Source organism: Triturus cristatus, chromosome 8 (assembly GCF_964204655.1).
Source record: "Triturus cristatus chromosome 8, aTriCri1.1, whole genome shotgun sequence".
NCBI classification, from domain to species: domain Eukaryota; kingdom Metazoa; phylum Chordata; class Amphibia; order Caudata; family Salamandridae; genus Triturus; species Triturus cristatus.
The window spans coordinates 72,786,648-72,810,498 of record NC_140591.1 but is presented as its reverse complement, the minus strand read 5'-3'; the positions used below and the strand labels follow the sequence as shown (position 1 = coordinate 72,810,498).

At 45.9% G+C, this 23,851-nt stretch overlaps 1 protein-coding gene across 1 annotated transcript in view; it reads left to right on the top strand.

The window, feature by feature from the left end:
- Window positions 1-23,851, top strand: part of KPNA1 (karyopherin subunit alpha 1) — a 311,573-nt gene that overhangs the window by 72,615 nt on the left and 215,107 nt on the right. The window contains exon 4 of the mRNA XM_085621023.1: window positions 8,667-8,766. Coding sequence (XP_085477149.1) covers window positions 8,667-8,766 — 100 coding nt within the window. The remainder of the gene's footprint in view (window positions 1-8,666; window positions 8,767-23,851) is intronic.

Here is a 23,851-nt window from a genome sequence, read left to right as displayed (position 1 = left end):
TTCCTGTCTCCTTTCCTTTTCGGCGGGAAGACGGGCAGGAAAAATTAGCGCAGCCCAGAAAATGTGCCCACCTCTTCCAACCCCACCCCTCGGGTGGGGGAGGCAAGGTGAAGCCCACTCTTCAGTGCCCGCCATCTTGTAGATGGCAGGCACTCTCCTATCCGGATTAGGCATTGTTCCCACTCCCCCACGTGGAGTGAGCACACCAAGGGTGTAGTCACCCTAAGGTCAGTAGCCCATTGGCTACTGACCTCGAGCACCTAAAACTCCCCCTAAATATAGTATTTAGGGGGGTAGCCGTGAACCAAGAAGACAGATTCCCGCAACCTGCGAAGGACGACGAAAGAAGATGTCCAACCGAGGAGACTGCAGAGAAGAACTGATTTGGCCCCAGCCCTACCGGCCGGTCTGCATTTTTCAGAGATCCTGCTCCAAAAGTTGCATTGTCCTGCATCCAGGAGCCTCCAAAACCCCTGGGAGGACTGACTGCCTTCAACAAAGACCGGATCTCCTGTGAACAGCAGCTCTGTTCAAAAGAAACATCCAAGAAAGACTCTGAGCCACCACTGCACCCGATGCCTACGGCCCGAATCCGGGCGGCCCACTAGTCCCAGCGAGGTCCCGCATCGCTCCTAAGTCTGTGTCCACCGTGGGTTGACCCCTCCAAGACTCCCCGACATTGCCTGCAGGCTCTGCACGGAACCCCCCCTACCACGAGTGGCCCTGTAAGGTGAAATCCGACCTCAAGATACCCCTGCATCCAGCTGCCCTGTGCCCTAGAGAAGAGAACCCGAGGTGCACCTATGTTCCTGAGCCCTCCACCTTACCTGCACAGCTGTTGGTTCATCCCGGAGGTTTTCCTGGACCGAGCCAGCAGCCAAAATCCAAAACCGGCAACTCTCATTGAAAACAGGGCACCGATGTTAAAACAGCACCCAGCCACCGCTGTGTGCGAAGTCGGATCCCCCTTTGCCCTGAGACTAACACCAGGAGCTTTGCTCCCACAATCTTGTTGCCTGCTCTGGAGCAGCCACCAACTGGAGGCCCCCTAACCCCCATTGGATAACATTGGGCCTCAGCACGCGGCCGCCCGAGTGCATCCTCGATCTTGGGGGAACCCTAGTTCTAACCCCAGAATACCAACTCTCACAAATAATTACTTGCCTGTAAACCGATAAATCCATGTTCGAGGCATATGAGCTGCAGATCACACACTTAGGATAGTAGATCGCCATCTGGTGTTGGGCTCGGATGCCTGCAGGTTGTTGTTGTCTTCGGAAGAAGTTTTTGGTCACGAGATAGGTGACTCCTCCTTTGGACTACAATGCGCATGGGCATCCACTCTAACCTCAGATTGTTTTTTTCCGCCATTGGGTTCGGATGTAACTTTTCCACTCCGGTAGAAAACTTCAAAAACAAGCTTTCGAAGCGAAAAACTTTTACAAAACTACATCGAGGCACCTTCACTCGACATCGAATTCATCGGACCGGTTCCGGACGTCGACACGGCCGATTGGACCTATCTGCGCCGTGAGGACTACGGCTCATGGAAAGGACGCCGTTTTTAAAAAATGCCCCCAGTGTGGAGCAAAATTCCCACACAGTGACCATCATAAGGTCTGTAACCTGTGCCTGTCGCCGGAACACAACGAGTCCAGCTGTCCAGCCTGCGCCGCATTTCGATCCAAAAAGACCATTCGGGATCGAAGAGTTTGACGCCATATCATGGCACACAGACCAGCCCCGGAACCAGAAAACATCTTCGATGAGGGTCCCGATGTCCCGGAAGAAGATTCCGAGGAACTTCAAATTATCTCAGAAGCAGACGACTCAGACGACCCCATTACTCCGGGGCAACGCGTGAGTACCACTGCCCCTACCCCAACCCCTCCAAAACCAAAGGTATTGGTCAAGACTTCGCCAGCTGGCCCCAGTCGAGACCGAAAACACCCTTCAGAAGCCCCGCCTTCGGGCTCGGCTCCGAAGAAACACAAGCCTTTCAGTGGCTCGGGCCCGAGCAAACCACATATCATTGTGCCACCGGCACTGAAGACACAAGATCTCTCTGCACCGAAACCGGTTCCGGCGCCTTCGGCACCGAAAACACCGAGGCCCTTAGACAAACCGGCACCGAAAGCTCCCAAGCTCAAAGACTCAACTTCAGCACCGAAACCTTCATCGGCGCCTAAACCTTCATCGGCACCGAAACCACTGGCTAAGGACTATAATACACCTCCTAAAGCCAAAGACTCTACTGATCACCCAAAACCTCGATCGGAACTGAAAAAATCGGCGCCAAAGTCTGTTCCTGAAGACCAAGAACTTTTCCACCCAGATCCTACACAAAAAAGGATCTATATTAATCCAAAAACTGGACATGTCACTGCTGTACCTTGTAGGAAACTGAAACCGGATACAACACCTGCCCCAGTTCCTATAAAGAAGGACTCTGCAACATCACCAATTCTTCCTTCCTCTCCTGTACCACCTCCTACCCCACCCCCTCTGCCTACACCACCATTACCTCTACCATCTCCATCACATACACCACCCCCACAGGATGATGATGATCTAGGGGGAGGGGGTGATCCTGATGATCTTAATAATCCGTTCACAAATCCAGATACCGTACCATTGGACGACTGGGCATACCATCTACCAGATATGCCTGACCCTACACCATATCCCTCCAAACAATCACCTCCAGATGACCACTTGGGGTTTGGACAACTAGTACACAGAGCAGCACTTTATCATGGCGTCACCATGCACTCCGATGCACCTGAGGAAGACTTCCTCTTAGACACTTTTGAACAGTCTCAGAAGTCCTAAAACACACCACAGAAGTATTTAAAGACCCCGTACGGGCCAGAGTACTCAACCCAAGAATTGAGAAAAATATAGACCTGCCCTAGAAGATCCTTACATCAAAGGGCAGCTCCCTCTGGATTATCTGGTCGTTTCCAACGCAAGGAAACGCGCCAACTCCCAAACTACGGGAGATACACCGCCCCCCGACAAGGAATCCAAATTATTAGAGGCATCGGGCAAAAGAGTAGCAGCACAAGCCGCTAATCATTGGCGTATCGCCAACACCCAAGCCCTATTAGCACGCTATGATAGGGCTCACTATGATCAGTTAGAAGACCTGATACAACACCTACCAGACCAATACAAGGCCCAGGCAAATGACCTTGTACAAGAGGGAAAACTTATCTCAAATGCCTCAATTAAATGTGCACTTGACGCCGCAGACACTGCCTCAAGGGCAATAAACACAAGTGTACTCCTTAGACGCCATGCATGGCTACGTATTTCAGGCTTTAAGCCAGAAGTACAAACTACTATACTTAGCCAACCGTTTAATCAAGAACTGTTTGGACCAGCAGTAGACACTGCACTTGAGAAAATGTAAAAAGACACCGACACTGCTAAATCCATGGGAGCATTGCTGTCTCCACAACCACGTGGCTCCTTTCGACGCTCCTTCTACAGAGGAGCCTCCAAAAACATTGGAGCAGACACCTCCTCCACATTCAAACCCTCTACACAAACATCCCCCAGTAGAGGATATTTTAGAGGAGGATATAGAGGAAACCACACCAAGGGACGAGGTAGAGGCAGTACCAACACTCGTACCTCTCCCGCCACAAAACAGTGACTTTCCTCCACTCCCCCCAGACCATTCCACTCCAGTCGGGGGAAGACTCAAACAGTTCCTACCTGTCTGGAACTCCATCACAACAGACAAGTGGGTAAGACAAATTATCCAGTATGGTTACTGCCTGGAACTCCCCCCCCCCCCCCCCCCCCCCACACATTCTACCCAAGCAACGCTATATGTCACCAGATCCATCTTGCGCTCCTCAAACAAGAAGTGCTCTCATTGCTTCAAAAACACGCAATAGAACCAGTTCCCTTACAACATCAGGGTACAGGGGTATACTCACTGTACTTCCTAATCCCCAAAAAGGACTAGACGCTCAGACCAATACTGGACCTCAGACTCCTAAATCAGTACATAAGCTCAGATCATTTCCATATGATCACTCTTCAACAAGTACTCCCACTACTACAACAAGGCGATTTCCTTGCCACATTGGACCTCAAGGATGCGTATTTTCACATCCCCATGCATCCTGCTCACAGGAAGTATCTAAGATTTGTGGTGGACGGACAACACTATCAGTTTACAGTCCTTCCATTCGGGGGTAACCACTGCGCCCAGAGTATTCACCAAATGCCTAGCAGTAGTAGCAGCGCATCTCGGGAGACAACAAATTCATGTCTTCCCATATCTAGACGATTGGCTCATAAAAGCCAATTCATTCAACAAATGCATCCTACACACTCACCAAACTATTAAAATATTACACAACTTGGGATTCACAACAAACTATCCCAAATCTCATCTCGAACCCTCCCACATACATCAATATCTGGGAGCCACCATAAATACCTCCAAAGCACTAGCATATCCCAGCCCAGCCAGATAGCCAAAATACAAGCTCTGATCGCAAAATTTCAAACCCAACACTCTCTTCCAGCAAGAGTGTTCATGCAACTCAGGCATGATGGCGTCATGCATCTTCATTGTGCCTTATGCAAGACTTCAAATGCGTCCCTTGCAAGTATGTCTAGCACGTCAGTGGAATCAGGCTCATGGACAACTGGCAGATCTGGTGTTGGTGGACAGCCGCTCACATTGCTCTCTAAAGTGGTGGAACACTATAAACCTGTCCAAAGGGCGGCCGTTCTTAGAGCCTCTTCCACAAATAGTGCTGACAACCGACGCATCTCACAGGATGGGGAGCCCATCTCCTAACACACACACACACACCACTCAGGGCACATGGACCACTCAACAGAAAGGGCTCCATATCAATTACCTGGAGCTACTGGCAGTATTCCTAGCACTAAAATCATTCCAATTACATCTCCAGAACAAAACTGTCCTCATCCGGACGGACAACATGACAGCCGTGTATTACATACAAAAACAAGGAGGCACACCTTCTCTCCAGCTGTCCCAGCTCACACAGAACATTTGGAGACGGGCCATTCCCCAGAACATATACCTGCTAGCAGAACACCTTCCAGGAGTTCACAATCAGATTGCCGACCTGTTGAGTCGACAAACTCAACAGATCACGAATGGGAATTACACCCACAAGTCCTACTCCCATTCTTCCAAAAATGGGGCCAATCAGACATGGACCTGTTCGCCACACACAAACGCAAAATGCCCAACCTTCGTCGCCCGGTTTCCCCACCCACAGTCGAAGGGCAATGCAATATGGATGAACTGGTCAGGCAGATTTGCGTACGCTTTTCCGCCTCTCCCACTCATTCCATTCGTGGTACGCAGACTCCGGCAACAGTCTCTCAAGCTGATACTAATAGCTCCCACATGGGCGCGTCAACCCTGGTTCACAACACTGCTGGAACTCTCTCTAGTTCCACACCAAAAACTGCGTCTCTCCCCATCCTTATTAACCCAGAACCATGGAGAAATCAGACACCCAGATCCACATCAACTGAACCTAGCGATCTGGCTCCTGAAGTCCTAGAGTTTGGTTACCTCAACCTACCACCAGACTGCATGAATATTATAAAAGAGGCCAGACGGCCTACTACTAGAGCCTGCTACGCTTCAAAATGGAAAAGAATGCCATTTACCGCACTAACAATGATAAACGCCCACTGGACGCATCCATCCAGAACATCATTTGCTACTTAATACACTTGCAAAGATGTAATTTAGCGTACTAATCCATATGCCTCCACCTAGCAGCATTAGCAGCCTACTTACAAAATCGACAACACTTGTCATTATTTAGAGTACCAGCGATCAAAGCCTTCATGGAAGGTCTTAAAAGGATTATTCCTCCCAGATTACCACCCTGTCCAGTGTGGAACCTAAATATTGTTCTCACAAGGCTCATGGGTCCCCCATTTGAACCTCTGCATAAATGCGAACTACAGTTCCTTACATGGAAAGTAGTGTTCCTTATTGCTATCACATCCCTTAGAAGGGTAAGTGAGATCCAGGCTTTAACCATACAAGAACCATTCCTACAGCTACACCGTAACAAAGTGGTTCTTAGAACAAATCCTAAATTCCTACCAAGAGTCATTTCTCTGTTTCATCTTAACCAATCAGTCGAGCTACCAGTGTTCTTCCCAAATCCAGACTCTGTAGCTGAAAGAGCTCTTCATACAATAGACGTTAAGAGCCCTACTTTATTACATTGATAGAACCAAATCTTTTCGCAAAACCAAACAATTGTTTGTTGCTTTCTCTCCACCACATAAAGGCAACCCCATTTCCAAATCTGGAATAGCCAGGTGGATAGTTAAATGTATCCAAATATGCTACCACAAGGCTAAACGCACTCGAACAGTTCCCCCTAGAGCGCATTCCACACGCAAAATAGGGGCTTCCATGGCATTCTTAGGAAACATTCCCTTAGATATTTGTAAGGCAGCCACATGGTCTACAACACACACCTTCACTAAACACTACTGTGTTGACGTGCAAGCGAAACAACAAGCTTCTGTGGGTCAGGCTGTCCTTAAAACTTTATTCCAAACTGCTGCAACTGATACAGGTGACCACCGCTAGGGGAGACCCTGCTATATAGTCTATCCTAAGTGTGTGATCTGCAGCTCATATGCCTCGAACGGAATATGCTATACTTACCAGTATGCATCTGTTATTGGCATGTAGAGCTGCAGAGCCACACACGCCCACCCACCTCCCCGGGACCTGTATCTGTTCCAGCATCGTCTTACTTGGACATTACACATGGACATCCTTTCTTTATTTTTACAAACTCCATCATTTCCCATCAAGGCGAAAAACAATCTGAGGATGGAGTGGATGCCCATGTGCACTGTAGTCCAAGGGAGGAGTCGCCTATCTCGTGAACAATGACTTCTTCCGAAGACGACAACAACCTGCAAGCATCCGAGCCCAACACCAGATGGCGATCTACTATCCTAAGTGTGTGGCTCTGCAGCTCTACATGCCAAGAACAGATGCATACTGGTAAGTAGCATATTCCTTCCTCCCATAGGATTGCATTTACTGCTTTTCTTGAAAATATTTCTCGAGTGTGGAGTTGGTTTGTATGGAAACTTGAAAAACTGCACATGTACTAATAGTGAATTACTTACCTTTTGCTAGGAAATTATATCTAGGCATATCACACTGACTAGCAAAAGAAATCTAAAAAGTAACGTGCACAGTAATCTGTAAAGTATCTAAAAAATACTTTCAAAGTGTTGACTTGCCTGTAATTCAACCAACTGCATTTTCTACCTGCATTCAACTGTAAATCATTGCATAAGTTTTCGTAAAGCACTTTTTTTACTTACCTGCACCAGGCTTTGCTTGGTTCTAGAAATAAAATAGCTAAATCCATATTTTTGATACAAACAAATTGGTCTGAGTTCAGTCTTTGAGTGTGTCGCATCATTTCTTGCCTGAGTGTGTACAAAAAATGCTTATCACTACCCTTTGATAAACACTTACAGCTCGCCCACACTACCACAAATAGAGTAAGGCGCTATCTACTGCGACCTCTGCCTACCTAAGAGGTTCTACTGGACTCTGTGCACACTATACCTCATTTTGGTATAGTATATTACAGAGCCAACTTCATGCACTCGGGCACTTTGATTTGTTTAGGCATTAACTCACTAGGTTATACATGGACAACTTTGTTGTTAGGTGATAACCAAGCATATATATAGCTGTATGCGACATGCGTTTCTGGAATGATGGAATATAAAATGAGGAGGATGAGTGGCAGATACTGGTTTTTTAGAGGCTAATTGATGCCAAAGGAGTGGAGTAATGATGAGCACAGTGTGCAAAGCCAGTAAGTCAGTCTGCTCATACTGAATGACTGCTACAGTTGGAATCAAATATGAAAACCGTGTCCAAATTGATTAAAGTATGGTTGCTGAACCTTTTAAGAAAGCCGGAGGTCGGCCTACAACATTAACTCCTGGGAAGCTATTTTCATAAATATTTCAACTAGGTCTTTAAAAACAAGTGTATAACATATGGATCGATATTTCATTAGTTTGGTCGGTTCATCTGATTTCCATTGTTTGTGGTCATGCGTGCTCCTTCCTCCTGTCTGGTAGATCCCATATGACTTGTATGACTTAGTGCTTCTAATCAGCTTCTTATTTGGTCTTTCCCTATATGGCTGAGTGTCTCATGTTCTTGTCTGCAATAACTCTTTCCAGTCTTTGCTTTATAAAGTAATTTCTCCTGCAAAGATGCAGATATCCCTCGGATTCCTTCCCCAAGTGCCGGCCATAATATCTTTGAGGCCATTGGTATCCTAGGCATAGAGCATGATCTAGTTAATGAACAGGGTTTTAATTGTGTTAAACAGGTTTTAGTTAAGCCTGTTATGATTGATAATTGCATATGGGACAAAGACCACATCTTTATGCTATTTGTGTTCAGTTCACTTATTGGTTGCACACATGTTAGTCTGCATGATGTGGAGATGCTTGGTAGGTTGCTGAGCATTCATTGTAAAAACATGTTACCTTTTTTATAAGAAGCCCCAGCCTATAGGGAAGTTAAATTAGAGTGTTGATACACATCACTGTTTTAGCTAACTTCTCCTTTCAATCTGCAGATTGGCACCATTACTGCTGATATGATTGAAATGATTTTCTCAAACAACCCAGAGCAGCAGTTGTCAGCCACACAGAAATTTCGAAAACTCTTATCTAAAGGTGAGTACTGAGTGGTTGCTAATGTTCCTAAGGTACCATGAAGAATTTGACCTTGCTGACTTGTTTATTTCAAACGTCGTAAATTATATAATTGTCTCCGCCTAAGGTGGTCTGGTAAAACAGCTTCAATAGGTATGTTTTCATCTGATGACTTGTATTAATGATGAACAAGGAAAGATAAACCATTAATTGTTATTTTATAAGTGTAATCCTCACCCTTTCATGAGTTGGATACTGTGCTCTAGAACTTTACTTCTGATGGATTCTTCTAACATCAGATTCATCAGCATTAGAATATCTCCAGGTGGCAGACTGTATTCGGAGAATTTTTCAACAGTGCTCCTGTGTGCCAGTAGGGGGTGCTTTGTGGTGACTCCAAATCACCCAACAATTGAAAATTGGAGCACCATCCTTAGATGCTGACTTTAGTTTTTCTTTTCGTGGCCTTTGATGCTTCCCTCCCACCTTTGTTTTTTTTTTTTTCTGGCGGCTACAAACCTTTTTGCAATGTTCTAGGGAAAGATTTGCCCACACAAAATGGGATTCAAACACTGGAAGAATGTAGTAAGTGGGAGTCTGTCATGGACCCACATAAATTGTCTGTAGTGCCTGAGCACTAGACACTGTACTGAGTCTGGCGCTAGGTGTGCTTTCACCCATCCCCAGGCCGGTCAGGACCAGTAGGCATTACTGAGCACAAGAAGGGGGTTGTGGTCGAGGCATAGATCAAGCTTCAGGTCCAAGGCAGTTTCTTCTATGCTGGTACAGACTGAACTGGTGCAGATCATTAATTTGATGCTGATCTTACCCTTATCCAGTCCTACATCATACTTTGAAACTACAAAAGCGCAACCAGTGAGTATACATCCAGATTTAAATCCAGTGCCGCTTGTTTGCCAGTCGAGGTGGCCTTTGTTATACTCTCTGCCAGATGTCCTTCCACAAATTAGATTTACACAGGGCCCAGAACAAATTTCTATCTTGGTGTTCTGTTTCCAAACCACTGACCCCTTGCAAGTTAGACTTAAGTTTTTTCTTTTCTTAAGCCCGATAAGGCTGCGTAGTAGTCAAGTGACAGGTTATGTGTTGGCCCTTCCTTTGTTTACCTGACTAACTGCTGCTCTTCAGATAATGTGTTGTGATGCTTTTTGACAAAAGATTTGAATCGCAGTTCCCACTAACCCTTTGTTATGCCCCATTGGGATCTTCTCTTGAGCTTAACATTTCTCATGTGTGCACGCTTTAAGAAGATACACCCTTGTTCCCTGTGCCTTTTTACGCTAAAGACAGTATTCCACATTGCCATTATGTCAGCTTGCCATCTGCGTGAACTGCAGATGCTTTCGATCCATCTGCCTTGCACCACATTCGTTCCGGGCAAACTGGTACATGGACTGTGGCGGCCTTCCTACCAAAGGTCATGATTGCCTACCACTTGGCCAGTTGATTACACTTCAGCATTTTTCACATCACCCCTCAAGAGATGCTTCATTGTCATGACCCTAACACGGACCCTTGTTTTTACATAGATAGCACAAAAAACCATTGCATGGATGATCAGCTGCCAGTGGGTTCCTTAAGGCAAAGAATGGGAATTCTGTGCTGAAGAGGACCCTGTTGTGGTGGTTAGTCCTCTGTATTAAGTCCCTGTTTTTTCGTTTTTACTGATTTTTACAGATAAATACAGACAGAAAACATCTATTTTCTAGTCTTTATTTATAAATGTGGATTAAGAAAGGAAATTGGGTTGCTCTTTGAGTAATTCTAAATACTGTGTGCCATGCCTACCTGGCCAAAAGCTGTGTGGATTGATAGGTAAGGGGGCTAAAAAAATTATTTTTAGTAAAGAAGCTAGCAGTAGATATGCACACGGTTGATACTGAAATGTACATATTTTCTTATAAGTGCATTGCTTTATCTTCTGTGGGTGTTTACAGCATTGAAACCTAGTAGCCATTCAAGCATGATTGTATGTTTACCGGTTAAATGAATGTGGAACTATACTAATTTCAGCTTCATTTTTCCACAAAACTCAAAATAAAAATGGATAAATACAGATAGAATTAGCAAAAAATAAATATGGATAAATAGAGACGGAAATGTCAAAAAAATAAATACCGGGAGCCCTAATTAAGATCTGCTGCACGATGTCCTAGAATCCGCCCCTGAAGGCCTTCACGCCATTAGGGCCAAGGCTGCTGTAACGTCTGTAGCAAGAGAGGTAACCTGTTATAGACATCTGCCAGGTTGGGATGTGGGCATTGGTGCATGGCATCACAAAACACTACTTCCTTGACATTTGGTCCAGCAGGCAGGTCACTTTGCCTGCTCTGTTCTCTTCCAGGGGATACTACACTCTAGTCATGAGCACTGAATAGTCACGCCCATGCGCAGGGACCCCGGAGCATATTCAAAATACATATGTAGATATAGCAGAAATAACCTGAATAGAGCAGGCAGTAGTGGTCCTTCATTGGAATTTGACCAATTTTCACCACTGAAGGTATCAGACAATCAAGGTCCTGACCTCGATCCGTTCAGGAGCCCCTAGTGATCCCTGCCCCGCCTGGATCATTAAACAAGTGCCTGAAGTAATTGGAATGGCCTTGACTTCTTTGTTAAATGATGTTTTTTCATCTGGCATATTTCCTACAATCTGGAATCAAGCGTCTGTTCTTCCACTCTTGAAGAAGCAGAATCTGGATCCAAAATACCCCAATAACTACAGACCGATCTCGCGGCTCCCTTTTCCTGCTAAAATTTTGGAAAAGGAGATGAACATCCAACTCGGTGCATTTCTCCATTGCAATAACTCATTGGACCCATTGCAATATGGGTTCAGGGCAGATCATAGCACTGAGTTGGCTCTGTTGAAATCCACTGAGGAAATTAGAGAGGCTGTAGATGGAGAAGGTAATGCAGTATTAATTTTATTAGACCTGTTCGCGGCCTTTGACACTGTCCATCATAAATTATTGATGGACCGGTTGTCTGAGATCGGTGTCAAAGGCCCAGATTGGAAACTTTTACAATCTTTCCTAGCTGACAGGTCTCAAACTGTGGATCTGGATGGCAATTCATTTAAACCATTTACACTGCCTTGTGGGGTGCCACAGGGCTCTTCTCTTAGCCCAACTCTTTTTGATATATACGTGGCACCATTGGCAGGAGTTATTAGATCATTTGCGTTTCAGCTCACCACATACGCGGACGACACACAGTGTTGTCGTTGACCAAGGGAGATGAGAAAGGGACTGGGGACCGTTTCCATGAGTGCTATATCTTGCTGGATGTCCTCCAATTGCTTAAAGCTCAATTCCAACAAGACCGAGGTCTTAAAGTTTGGGAATAATCCACAGTTATGGACACCGGACTCGTGGCCGGAAGACCTGGGCTCCTGCCCTGTACCTACTAGGAAGGCCAAAAACCTTGGGGTATTAGTGGACAACAAACTCACTATGAGTGATCAAGTAAGCATGGTGACTTCAGCTTGCTTTATGATTCTTAGAATCGTTAGGAAAATCAAGATCTTTCTGACTGAGAGCAATCTCAAGACCGTAGTCATGGCCCTCCATAAAGTCGCGTTTGGACCATTGTAATAGCCTATATTTGAATATACAAAAACAACATATGTATAGGCTCCAATTAGTCCAAAACGCAGCGGTCAGAATGCTGTCCGGAACACCTAAATTCCTTTCTGTGAAAGGAGAGCTTAAGAAATTACATTGGCTTCCGATAAAACAAAGAGTTTGCTTCAAGGCACTCTGTATTGTTTTTAAGGCAATTAATGGAATCGGTCCTGAATCTCTTAAGCAAAAGTTCCATTGGTACGTACCTGGTCGAACGTTATGCTCTACCAGTGCTAAACAAGTGCAAGTTCCCAAGGCAAAAAAAGTTAATTGGGGAGGCAGAAGCTTCACTCTTTGTGCCTCACGAGCATGGAATGATCTTCCCTTTTCTCTTAAGACTGCCCCGGATCTTCTGTCATTTCGGAAGGGCATGAAGACATGGCTCTTCTCGCAGTATCACTCTTTCAGCTTCCCCAGGCAACCAGTGCTTAGTGCCAGGACACCCAAGGGTAATCGCATGCTCTACAAGTGCAAATAACATACATATATACATATACATAAACATGCAGCCTAGAAATCATTCAACAGGCTAAAATTGCATTTGATTTTTCATTTGAAATAAAAATACATTTATATAGCATTTCTATAAACAAGAACATGCATTCCACTAGTGTTCCAACCTAGTCTTTTATTTAAGAAAAAGGCAAGGAATAGCAGGCAATTAGCCCATAGGCTGCATAGCTAAAACACATTAATAATTTGGCACTGTGCCATTAAGACCTCCCAGACCTCCCTGCACCCATCATGCACCACAGGTGACAGGTCATTTTTTTTTTTTTTTTTTTTTTCCGGCTCCTCCTTTGAGGATCCTGGAGCATTGAGCTTGTCAATTTTTGATTGTTCTAGTCAGTAATTGGTTTTCCTGAAAACTTTTTGATCTTCATTCAACGTATTTTGACTGCTGGTAGCCTTATTAGTTGTTTTCTGACAGAAAAAGCTCTAAAAAATGTCAGAAATGTCAGCATTGTTCAATAAATGTCCCTCTTGTGGGAAGATGGCGAAGTCTGACCCGCATTCTGTCTGCATTGTGTGTTTACCATCCTCACACCATCCGGAGAAGTGTTATTGCCAACAATTTTCTAAGAGAACACTTTGGGACAGAAAAAGGATAAAGTGTCATGCCTTGCTGGAGAGAGGAAAAGGATCAAAAAGTGGCCTTGGGAGCAGCTATGCTTTCAAAGAGCCCTCCTCTCATGTTAGATCACACAGATCAGAGAAAAAATTGCATTGTTTTCCTTCTCCAGCATCAAAGAGGAAGCAGATAACTGCCTGTTCCCCTTCAGCGTTACTGTCGACGTCGGAAAAGCATGCATGCCATGTGATGACGTCTAGGGACAGATCACCGTCGAAGCGATCGTAGCCTCTGCCGTTGAAAGGCAAGTCGACATCAAGGAAACACCGTTGCCATTCCCAACGTCGAGACAACGGTCGGCGTCCAGAAGTCTGCCACTGGTGCAGTAGATATGGTTGGCGTCAATGGTGTCGTCATCGAAGCCCCGCCACTGTCGCGCAGGAGATCGATGTCGAGTGACAGTCAGTGATGCCAGATCCAGTTCGACGTCGAGACATTTCCGCATTCTTGCCAGAGAGAGAACGGCGTAGACTGGCTTCACCGGTCAAGAATCCTACGGTGGCAACAGGTATCACAATGTACAGGCCCCTCATCGACGTCAATGGAGGTACCTGGAAGGCAGAGATCGACGTAGAGGGAAGCATTTTCTCCTGGCATTAATATTGTGCAAATCACGCCGGCGGGATCCCCGGTTACAGGGAAACGGCGCCTCCAATTAACCTTGCTCAAAGATAGCTACGAGTGTTCAGCATAGGAGCGTTCCACCTAAAAGTCCAGGTTCAGACGTCTATAGAACGTACTCTCCTTCCAGAGTCCCTGCTGCTCCTCCACATGCCACGTCTACAGGAAGATCTCTGCACAGATCACCAAGGAGAACTAGGTCTCCTCCAGCTCGACAATCTCGATCTGTGGAGAAGTGTGGCTCAATGGTTAGAGCGGCAGACCCTGATGCAGAGGTCTAGCCCGGGACCAGGGTTCAATTCCCCGCCTCGGCGGGTCTTTGGCTCAAAAATTCCACGGACCTGATAATTCTCGCCTCGGTGCCATTCCAATCATGGAGTCCCACTCTGCAACTCCGGGCAATAGCTTGCTTAATCTCCACAACGGCCCCCACAACGCTAAGGATGCCTGGCCTCCTCCTTGGGGGTGCCCAGGAGTGGCCGCCTCACAGGGAAAGCCAGGATGGGTTCCACAGCGGTATTCGTACAAGCACCTTGAGACCCTTGCGGGTGAGTAGTGCGCTATACAAGTATCAATTTACATTTACATTTTAGGACCCTGCTTTGACGGTCGACCTTGACATTCCTCCAGATCTCTAAGAAGTAGGCGAAGATCACCGTTGTGGTCTACATCATCCAGGTCATCGGTGGGAGAATACTCACTACCCTGTCTGCTGCCCCTCCAGCTAGGGCACCTTTAATGAAGTCCTCTGCAGAGGTGCCAATAAGTTGAACATTGACATGGCTGTGCGGACTGCGTCTTCGTCCGTCTGTAATATTCGAGACACTGCACCATAGGTCCTCGGCAAGGCCTTTGCTCCCTCTGGTTCCTGGGCTGCTTGAACCAGCACTGCAGACCTTTTTAACTCCAGCTAAGTTGGGGGTCGGATCTTCACACATTTCAAAACAGTAAAAGGCCCCTGACCAGGATCCACTGTTCTTACGAACAGATCCACCACTGAATGCAGATATAGTGACAGCGGCCAGGAAAACACATCCTGGAACAACATCCTCTTCAGTCCCTCCTGAAAAGGAGAGTAAACACATGGACTCTCGAGAAGAAAATGTGCAATACCTCGGCACCCTTCATGATGGTGGTTAGTGCCTCTACACTTCTGGGGAGGTATGACAGGAACTTTTTGGCTTGATTCACAGAGAAATTGCCCAAGGAAGACCAGCAGGATTTTCATGAGATCTTGCAGGAGGGTGGTCTTGTTGCAAAGCAGGTAATTAGTGCATCGGATCTGGCAGCACATGGATATTCCCACAGCATTTGTGCCAGACTTTCAGCCTGGTTGCGACTCACTGGCCTTAAACCAGAAGCACAATGCAGGATTATTAATCTTCCGTTTAATGGCACTTCCTTGTTTGGCACTCGCGTCGATGATGTAATGTCCAATATGAAATCTGAGTTGGACACCTTAAAGGGGGTAGACCTTGAGAAGCATAAGGATTTCCGATGCAAGAACCGACCACACGACAGTCTGTTTTTCCAGCAGAGGGTTCAAACCCCTCACTGGTCGGATCAGCAACAATAATCCAGGTCGCATTGCACTCTGCGTCGACCTGGTAGAGGAAGGGAAGCTCTAAGACATACACCTTCGTCAACAAAACAACCTACAAACCAATGAGCACTGGATTCCCCATCTCCGCTGCCCACTCCGGTGAGGGGGGAGGGGGAGGGAGGAGAAGTATATTTCACCTGGACGAGTGGAGAAAGAGCACAAAAGACAAGTGGGTTCTCAATATTGTGCAGAATCGTTACTTGCTCAGATTTATATCCCCACCTCCATCAGTACAACCTTGTGGAGGATATGCCCAACAGCATCAGTTGTTACAGGCAGAAGTGAACATCCTGCTAAAGAAAGAGGCTGTAGAAGCAGTTCCTCCTTCACAACAGACAGGGTATTTATTCCCACTACTTTCTGGTGCGACAAAGGTCCTATCCAAGAGCACAGACCAATACTAGACCTGAGACTTTTGAACAAGTTCATCTGCAAAGAAAAGTTTTGATTTTTGGCACTGCACCAGAATTTTCCTCCACTCCATCAAGGGGACTGGATGTGCTCCCTTGTTCTGCAAGACACTTATTTTCACGTGCCAATATCCACAAAACATCGGAAATTCCTGTGTTTTCAAGTAGTGTCTGACCATTTCCAGTTCTAAGTCCTCCCGTTTGGACTCTGATCAGCTCCCCGCACGTTCTCAAAATGCATGGCCGTAGTGGTGCCTTTTCTTCGCAAGCATAAGTTATTAGTCTGTCCGTATCTGGACTGGTTGCTGAAAAACTCGTCACCCACTTTGCTGCAGACTCACCGCCGATTCTGCATACGAGAGCTAGGCAATCTGGGCCTGCAAGTCAACTACAAGTTGACAATTTTCAATCCAACTCAAAGAATCATCTACCTGGGGGCTTCTCTGGATACCGTAAGTGCAAGCGTGTGTCCTTCGGAGGAGAGGTTATCCTCAATACACGACAAGTGCTGCACTCTCCTCAGCTCTTGCCATCCAAAGGTCAGACAAGTGGCCTCACTTCTAGGCTCAATGGCATTCTTCTTCGTTCCAAATGCCAGACTACAAATGCTTCCCCTGCAGCAAACTCTGGAGCACAAGTATCGGGCCCCTGGGAAGACTTTGTGGTTCATCCTCAGTCGGCCAAGGATTCCATCAAATAGTGGATGAAACTGTTACATCTGCTGAAAGGAGATACTTTCCATCAGGATCTTCCCAGTCAGACAATTGTCACGTACGCTTCTATCCTTGGTTGGCGGGCTCACATGGGTCCTCTTCAGGTACAATGACTATGGTCAGATGGAGCAGGGGTGGGTATCATATCAACCTTCTAGAGCTGAGAGCAGTACATCTCGCACTCAAGTCATTGCTCCCGTCCTTCCGCATGCGCTCTCTGTTGATTCAGACAGACAACACCACAGCCAAGTATTATCTGAACAAACCGGGAGAAACCAGGTTGAGACCCCTCTCACAGGTGGCTCAAACCATATGGAAGTGGCTTCTCGCAAGGAATTTAATCATTTAAGCAATGTATCTCCCATGTACTCTCAACGTCCATGCAGACTCTCGAAGTCGCAACTTCGTCGAAGCTCACGACTGGGTGCAAAACAATTACTTTGCACAGGACATCTTCCATCGGTGGGGTGTTCCAGACATCGACCTGTTTGCAGACGCAACAAACGCGAAATGACCCCCTCTTCGCATGCAGGTTTCACCAACCAGGTTCCACAAGGAATGCGCTTTTGATAAAATGGTCGCAAACATTACTCTATGCTTTTCCACTGATTCTGCTCATTCCTCTGGTGATCAACAGGTTCGACTGGTCCAAGAGTAGAATGATACTGATTGCACCAGAGTGGCCTCGACAGTGGTAGTATCCAGATCTCTTTCAACTATCCGAGACTCCACACAGGAGGTTGCCTTGCCGTCCAGACTTACTATCTAAACAACGGGGGAAGGTGCTCCACCTCAACCTCTCATCTCTAAGATTGACGGCATGGCTCCTGAGGTCCTCCAGTACGGACATCTAGATTTGTCCACAGACTGAACATTCTTAAGGAAGCGAGAAGACCATCCACCAGAAAGTCGTATGCTTTCAAGTGAAAACGATTCTACTTATGGTGCTTCCATAATAATCATGATCCCATTAAGGGTCAGGAGATTTTACCATATCTACTATATTCTGCCAAATCAGGCCTTCAGTTTTCTTCTTTAAAGTCCATTTAGCGGCTATTACAGCTTAAAGAAAATCTTCTATGTAGGTTTCCTTTTTTCAACTACCTGTGGTTAAAGACTTCCTTGAGTGTTTAAAGAAAGTCTATCCACTAATCAGAAGCACATCCCCTCAATGGAACCTTAACGTTGTTGCTAGATAGATGGGAGCTCCATTAAAACCTATTCATAAGGCCTCTCTACAGCATTTGTCATGGAAGGCTGCTTTTTTAGCGGCAATCGCCTCCACTCGCAGAGTGAGTGGGATACAAGCTCTGTGCTGTAATGAACCTTATATAATTTTTCATGCACATAGGGTGATCCTTAGAACTCATCTGGGTTTTCTACCTAAAGCGGTCTCGGATTTTCATATTAACTAAACAATCGCTCTGCCTACCTTTATCCCTAACCCTTCAAATCCTCAGGAAAGGGCTTTACATTCACTAGTCCTTAAAATGAATCTTAAGTTCTATCTAGACAAGACTAAGGCTCTCAGGAATTCAGACCACCTGTTTGTAAACTATGGTTCCATAAGTACTGGTTGTGCAGCTTCTAAACAATCCATCTCTAGATGGAAAGTCTCATGTATCGCATTCTTACCAGTAGGCCAACAAGCATCTCCCTGGTAAACCGAAGGCTCATTCTACCAGGGGAAAGGCTTATACTACTACTCTCCTTAGAAATGTACCTATTGCAGAGATTTGTAAAGCTGCCACATGGCATCAGTGCACAAATTTACTTGCTATTATTGTTTAGACTGACACGCAGGGGGATGCTCAGTTTGGGCAAGCCTCTATAAGGAATCTGTTTGAATGATTTATCTTTGCATTATTTTGCTGTGACTATACTGGTGTTCGCCATAGTGGGTATGGGCTTGCTATTCAATTCAGTGCTTATGACTTTTGATGAGTATCTCCTGGAGGAGAAAGATAAGTTACTTACCTTTTAATCCTAGTTCTCTTCCAGGGGTATACTCATCAGTCCTAAGCAAGCTGCCCAACTCCCCGGACGAATACCCACAGTATAGTAGCGTAGTCTTTGTTGCTTCATGAGTCATACGTGTTAGTCAACGTAAAAAAAAGACCTGACCTAACTGTCACCTGTGGTGCATGATGGGAGCAGGGAGGTTTTGGAGGTCTTAAAGGCATGGCGCCAATTTTTTAAGGTTGTTTATCTATGCAGCCTATGGGCTATTTGCCTGCTATTGCCTTTTTCTTTGAAAATAAAAGGCTAGATTGGAACACTAGTAGATTGCATGTTATTCTTTGTAGAAATGCTATTCTTTTTTTATTTCAAATGAAAAAGCCAATGCAATCCTAGCCTGTTGAATGTTTTCTAGGCTGCATGTTTATGTATACATGTATGTATGTTTGAAGGTATTACGTACATGTTAGTTTTGCAAAAAAAAAAAAAACAATACATATATTCCATATAAAATCGCTCACGATTGAAGACACCTCACGCATTGCTGTGATTTCACCTTATTTATTTGGGAGATAGCAGCAGTTTGGCACGAGTCCTCACAGCGTAGTCTTGCGCGGTTATTGCTATACGCGTTTCAGAATACTATTCCTTGCTCACCAGCTTGGCGCTTCTGGGGGAATGAGGAAACATGCATAATTGTCAGTAGGTGATATTTGAAGGTCTTAGTCCTGCCCTACTGGACGTGTGCTTGCTATGAATCCTGGTAATTGTAGTTCCATAGTGGATGCCGTTTCATGTTTCCCTCCACATTTGAATTCCCATTGGGTCGCTGTTTCGGTCACGTCCAGCCTGCTGCTTAGTGACGCCGCACCAAACTGGTACGTTGCTCCACTTTCGTGCCTGGGATGATGGCACATGGAACTGCTTAGCAGGCAGTGGGGTTGTCTTCGTGACCAGAGCAGGCCACAACACATTCCATATGAATTAGCTCACGATTGAAGACACCTCATGCAACGCTGTGTTTTCACCTTATTTATTTGGGAGGCAGCAGCAGTTTGGCACAATTCCTCACAGTGTAGTCTTGCGCCGTTATGCGTTTCAGAAGACTATTCCTTGTTCACCTGCTTGGCGCTTCTGGGGGAATGAGGAAACGTGCAGAATTGTCAGCAAGTGATATTTGAAGGTCTCAGTCCCGCCCTACTGGGCGTGTGTTTACTATGAATCCTGATAATTGTAGTTCCTTAGTGGATGCCGTTTGGCCCTTGGGCCGAAATTGGCCCAGGGAAGGAGGGGTGAGGGGGGGGGGGGGGGAGGGTCATGCGGCCACCTTTCCCTATAAATGAAATTTTAAAAATAGAGGCCATGCCCCGGGAGATGGGGTCCCTGGGGCCAAAATTGTCCTCTGGAGGGGGGCCACGCGGCCCCCTTCCCGTTTGTTTAAATTTTTTTTTTTTTTTAAAGGAGTGAGGCCCTGGGATTAGAGTCCCCAGGGCCCCAAAAATACTAAGAGAAGGGAGGCCGCACAGCCCACCTTCTTGTGTAACTAAATAAATAAATGTATGTATGTGTATGTATATATATATATCCGGCATCTCGCCGCAGGCCCCGCCCCCTCCCTGCACCACTCTGCAAATGCACCCCCTGGCGCGTTCTAAGTTGGGGACCTCAGGACACAAGTGGACTTTATCCCCCAAGCAGCAGTGGTGTAAAAAGGGGGTGTGGCCTCGGAGCACTCGAAGCAATTTTCCTGTGTGGGGCTTACTGGAGATACCTGGTGGGCTAGTTGGCCCCTAGGGACCCTCCGGATTCAAGGGGACTTTATTCCCCAACCCAGAATGCGCCAGGAGGCGCGTCTGCAGAGTGATGGAGAAAGAGTGCGTGGCCTGGTATAAGAAGTTAACAATCCTACTGTGTGGGACTTACTGGAGGTAAAAGGAGGGGTAGTTGGCCCCCAAGGTTGACCTTGGGGGTTTACTAGCCTCCTGTTACCTCCAGCAATTCCCACACCTTTTTCCACCACTCTGCAAACGTGACTGCTATGTTATAGTTGAAATTAGCATTTAAAAAAACCTTAGAAATTCACTGAAAAAACCATAGGTGTCAGGGACGTTCTAGTTAGAAATTCGAATTTTAAAAAAATTCGAAATTCACTGACAAAACCATAGGTTTCATTGACGTTATAGTTGGTTAGACATTTCCCTCATATAAAACCAGAGAAATCCGGTTGTTGTAGTTGGTAGAGCTAACTAGAACTCTTGCCTCCCGCAATGCACTGCTGTTACATATTACATCACGCATGACATGGTCTGTGACATCACTGACATCTGAAATGACATCACTGATATCATCCACATGATCATCTGATGCACTTCCTCACATCCTAATAAAACCTTTGATAAACCCACTCTAAAATAGACTACCAATATTGAAACCACAGACCAATAGCAGTTTCTACATACCCGCTCAGTGATTCATAAGTCTACACCTATATCCACCCACTAACCCATAGTCACTCATACAGTCATTCATCAATACAGCCACTGATATATCCACTCATGCACCCATATAGACACACACTGCCACTCGCCCAAAGAGTTACTCAAAAACCTAGTCAGTCACCCTAAGAATCAATTACACTGCCATTTACTCACCTATACAGTTATATATACACACAAAGTCACTTATTGTTATGTTATGTTATGTTATTTCAATTTATTGAGCGCACAGCTACTCGGAAGTGTCCCGGCGCTAACAACAGAAGAAAGGCTACCAAGCTACCGAAATCCATTTAAAACAGCAAAGTCTTCAGGGATTTTCGGAACAAGTGAGGATCGCCGATAGCCCTTAATGGTAAAGGAAGGGAATTCCAAGCAATGCAGGCTCTGCGGGCGAACGAATTGCCACCCATACGAACGCGCCTAAATTTAGTGGTCTCCATGAGCAGCAATGAGGATGATCTCAGCTGTCTCCTAGGAATGTAAAAGGAGAATCTGGCCTGCAGGTATTTAGGGCCTCGACCATAAAGGGCCTGTTGAACAATAGACCGCATTTTGAATTTAAGCCGAGATTCCACAGGGAGCCAATGGAGTGCCCGAAGTTGAGCCCGCGCACTTTGCCACGGTGACAAACCGCCCAGGAGTCTGGCTGCCGAGTTTTGGACTACCTGTAGTTTCATTAGAAGGTAGCCAGGGCAACCTACCAAGAGGGCATTTGCGTAGTCGAGGCGGGAGAGAAGCAGAGCACGCACCACCGTCTCTCTATCCCTAGCTGGAAGCAGGGGTAGAAACTTCTTAAGGCTCCTCAAGAGCCCAAAGCAGGTGCCAGCCAGTTTTTTTATATGCGAGGCAAAGTTCAGGTTTTCGTCGAACCAAACGCCTAGATTTTTTACGGCTCCCTTGTTTACCGGGGGACAAGGGAAGCCGGAAGGCCAGAGTCTTGATCTAAACTCTGAGGCAAAAGAGCCAAACAGCAGGACTTCTGACTTGGCCTCGTTACATTTCAGCTGAGCCTTGGCAAGCCACTGAAAGACAGAGGACAAACACTGATGAGGTCTAGTCATCGAGTCGTCCCCCTTATTCCAAGTGAACAGCAGTTGGGTATCATCCGCGTAGGCCATCACTTTAGCCCCCAGCGACTCCGCCAGATAAATCAGCGGAGTCATATAGATGTTAAAAAGCAGAGGGCTAAGTGACGACCCTTGCGGTACTCCTGTGGTAACACTCAAAGGGACCGCGGCACACGGAGGAAGCCATACCTGCTGCATCCTGCCATCCAGAAAAGAACTGACCCAGAGCAAAGCTTTACCAGATACTCCGATATCGGAGAGGCGGTCAAGGAGCATGGCATGAGGCACCGTATCGAACGCCGCCGAGAGATCAAGCAGTATTAAGGCTGCTTTCCCGCCGGCGTCCAAACATTCTCGAATGGACTTATTCATACATATAGTACCATATACTTACGGTCTTCAACAATTACTGACATAAGCACACACTTATCGATGCAGCCACTATCAGTCACTCACTGTCACATATACTCACTTATATACTCACACATGTAGTTACTTACAGATATACCACTAAGACATCCATCCATCCATCCATCCATTCACTCACCAACACAGCTATACGTCGACTCACTCACCCATACAGTCCCTAACACACACACCCCTAAACGCATACACCCAGTGAATTAGCCATTCACATATCCATGCAGGGAGTCACCCCTACCCCTCCCTTCCCCCCCCCCCCCCCCCCCCCCCCCACAAACTCAGGCACCCATACAGGTCCTCAGACAACCAATCTTTCTTCAAAACACCTTGGCATATATAGATATAACATTATTGAACTTTTTAGAAACACTCAGTCACTGGACGAAATCATCAGTGATGTCATTTGAGATGTTATCAGTGATGTCACTGACCATGTCATGAGTGATGTAATATGTGACATCAGCAGTGCATTGCGGGGCAGCGAGTTATAGTTGGCTCTACTAACTATAATGGCCGAATTTCTCTGGTTTTATACGAGTGAAATGTCTAACTATAACGTCCCTGAAACCTATGTTTTTTTTTTTCCAGTGGGTATGTGTATGTGTGTGTGTGTGTGTGTATATGTGTGTGTATATATATATATATATATATATATATATATATATATATATATATATATATATAATCTCTCTGCGCAGATCGCTGTAAACAGCCGCTCACTCCTTCTCCTTACGACGCCGGTGCCAGCAGTGGTCACAGCACCGCTAATTATATTTCCCACACGGAAGTCTTCTTTCAGGATTATGAAATAACTTCCAGCGGCATACCATAGGACAAGTCCAATAGAAGTTGATTGTCTCACAAACCAAACCGTACAGTGCTGTCCTTGAAGGGTATTATTTTGGCTTATACTGGGTGCTCCCTTGTGTCTGGACAAAGCTATACCTCTGAAGAGCACTATCCACCTAACTATAACATGCGTGAAACCTATGGTTTTTTTAAGTGAATTTGCAAGGTTTTTTAAATGCTA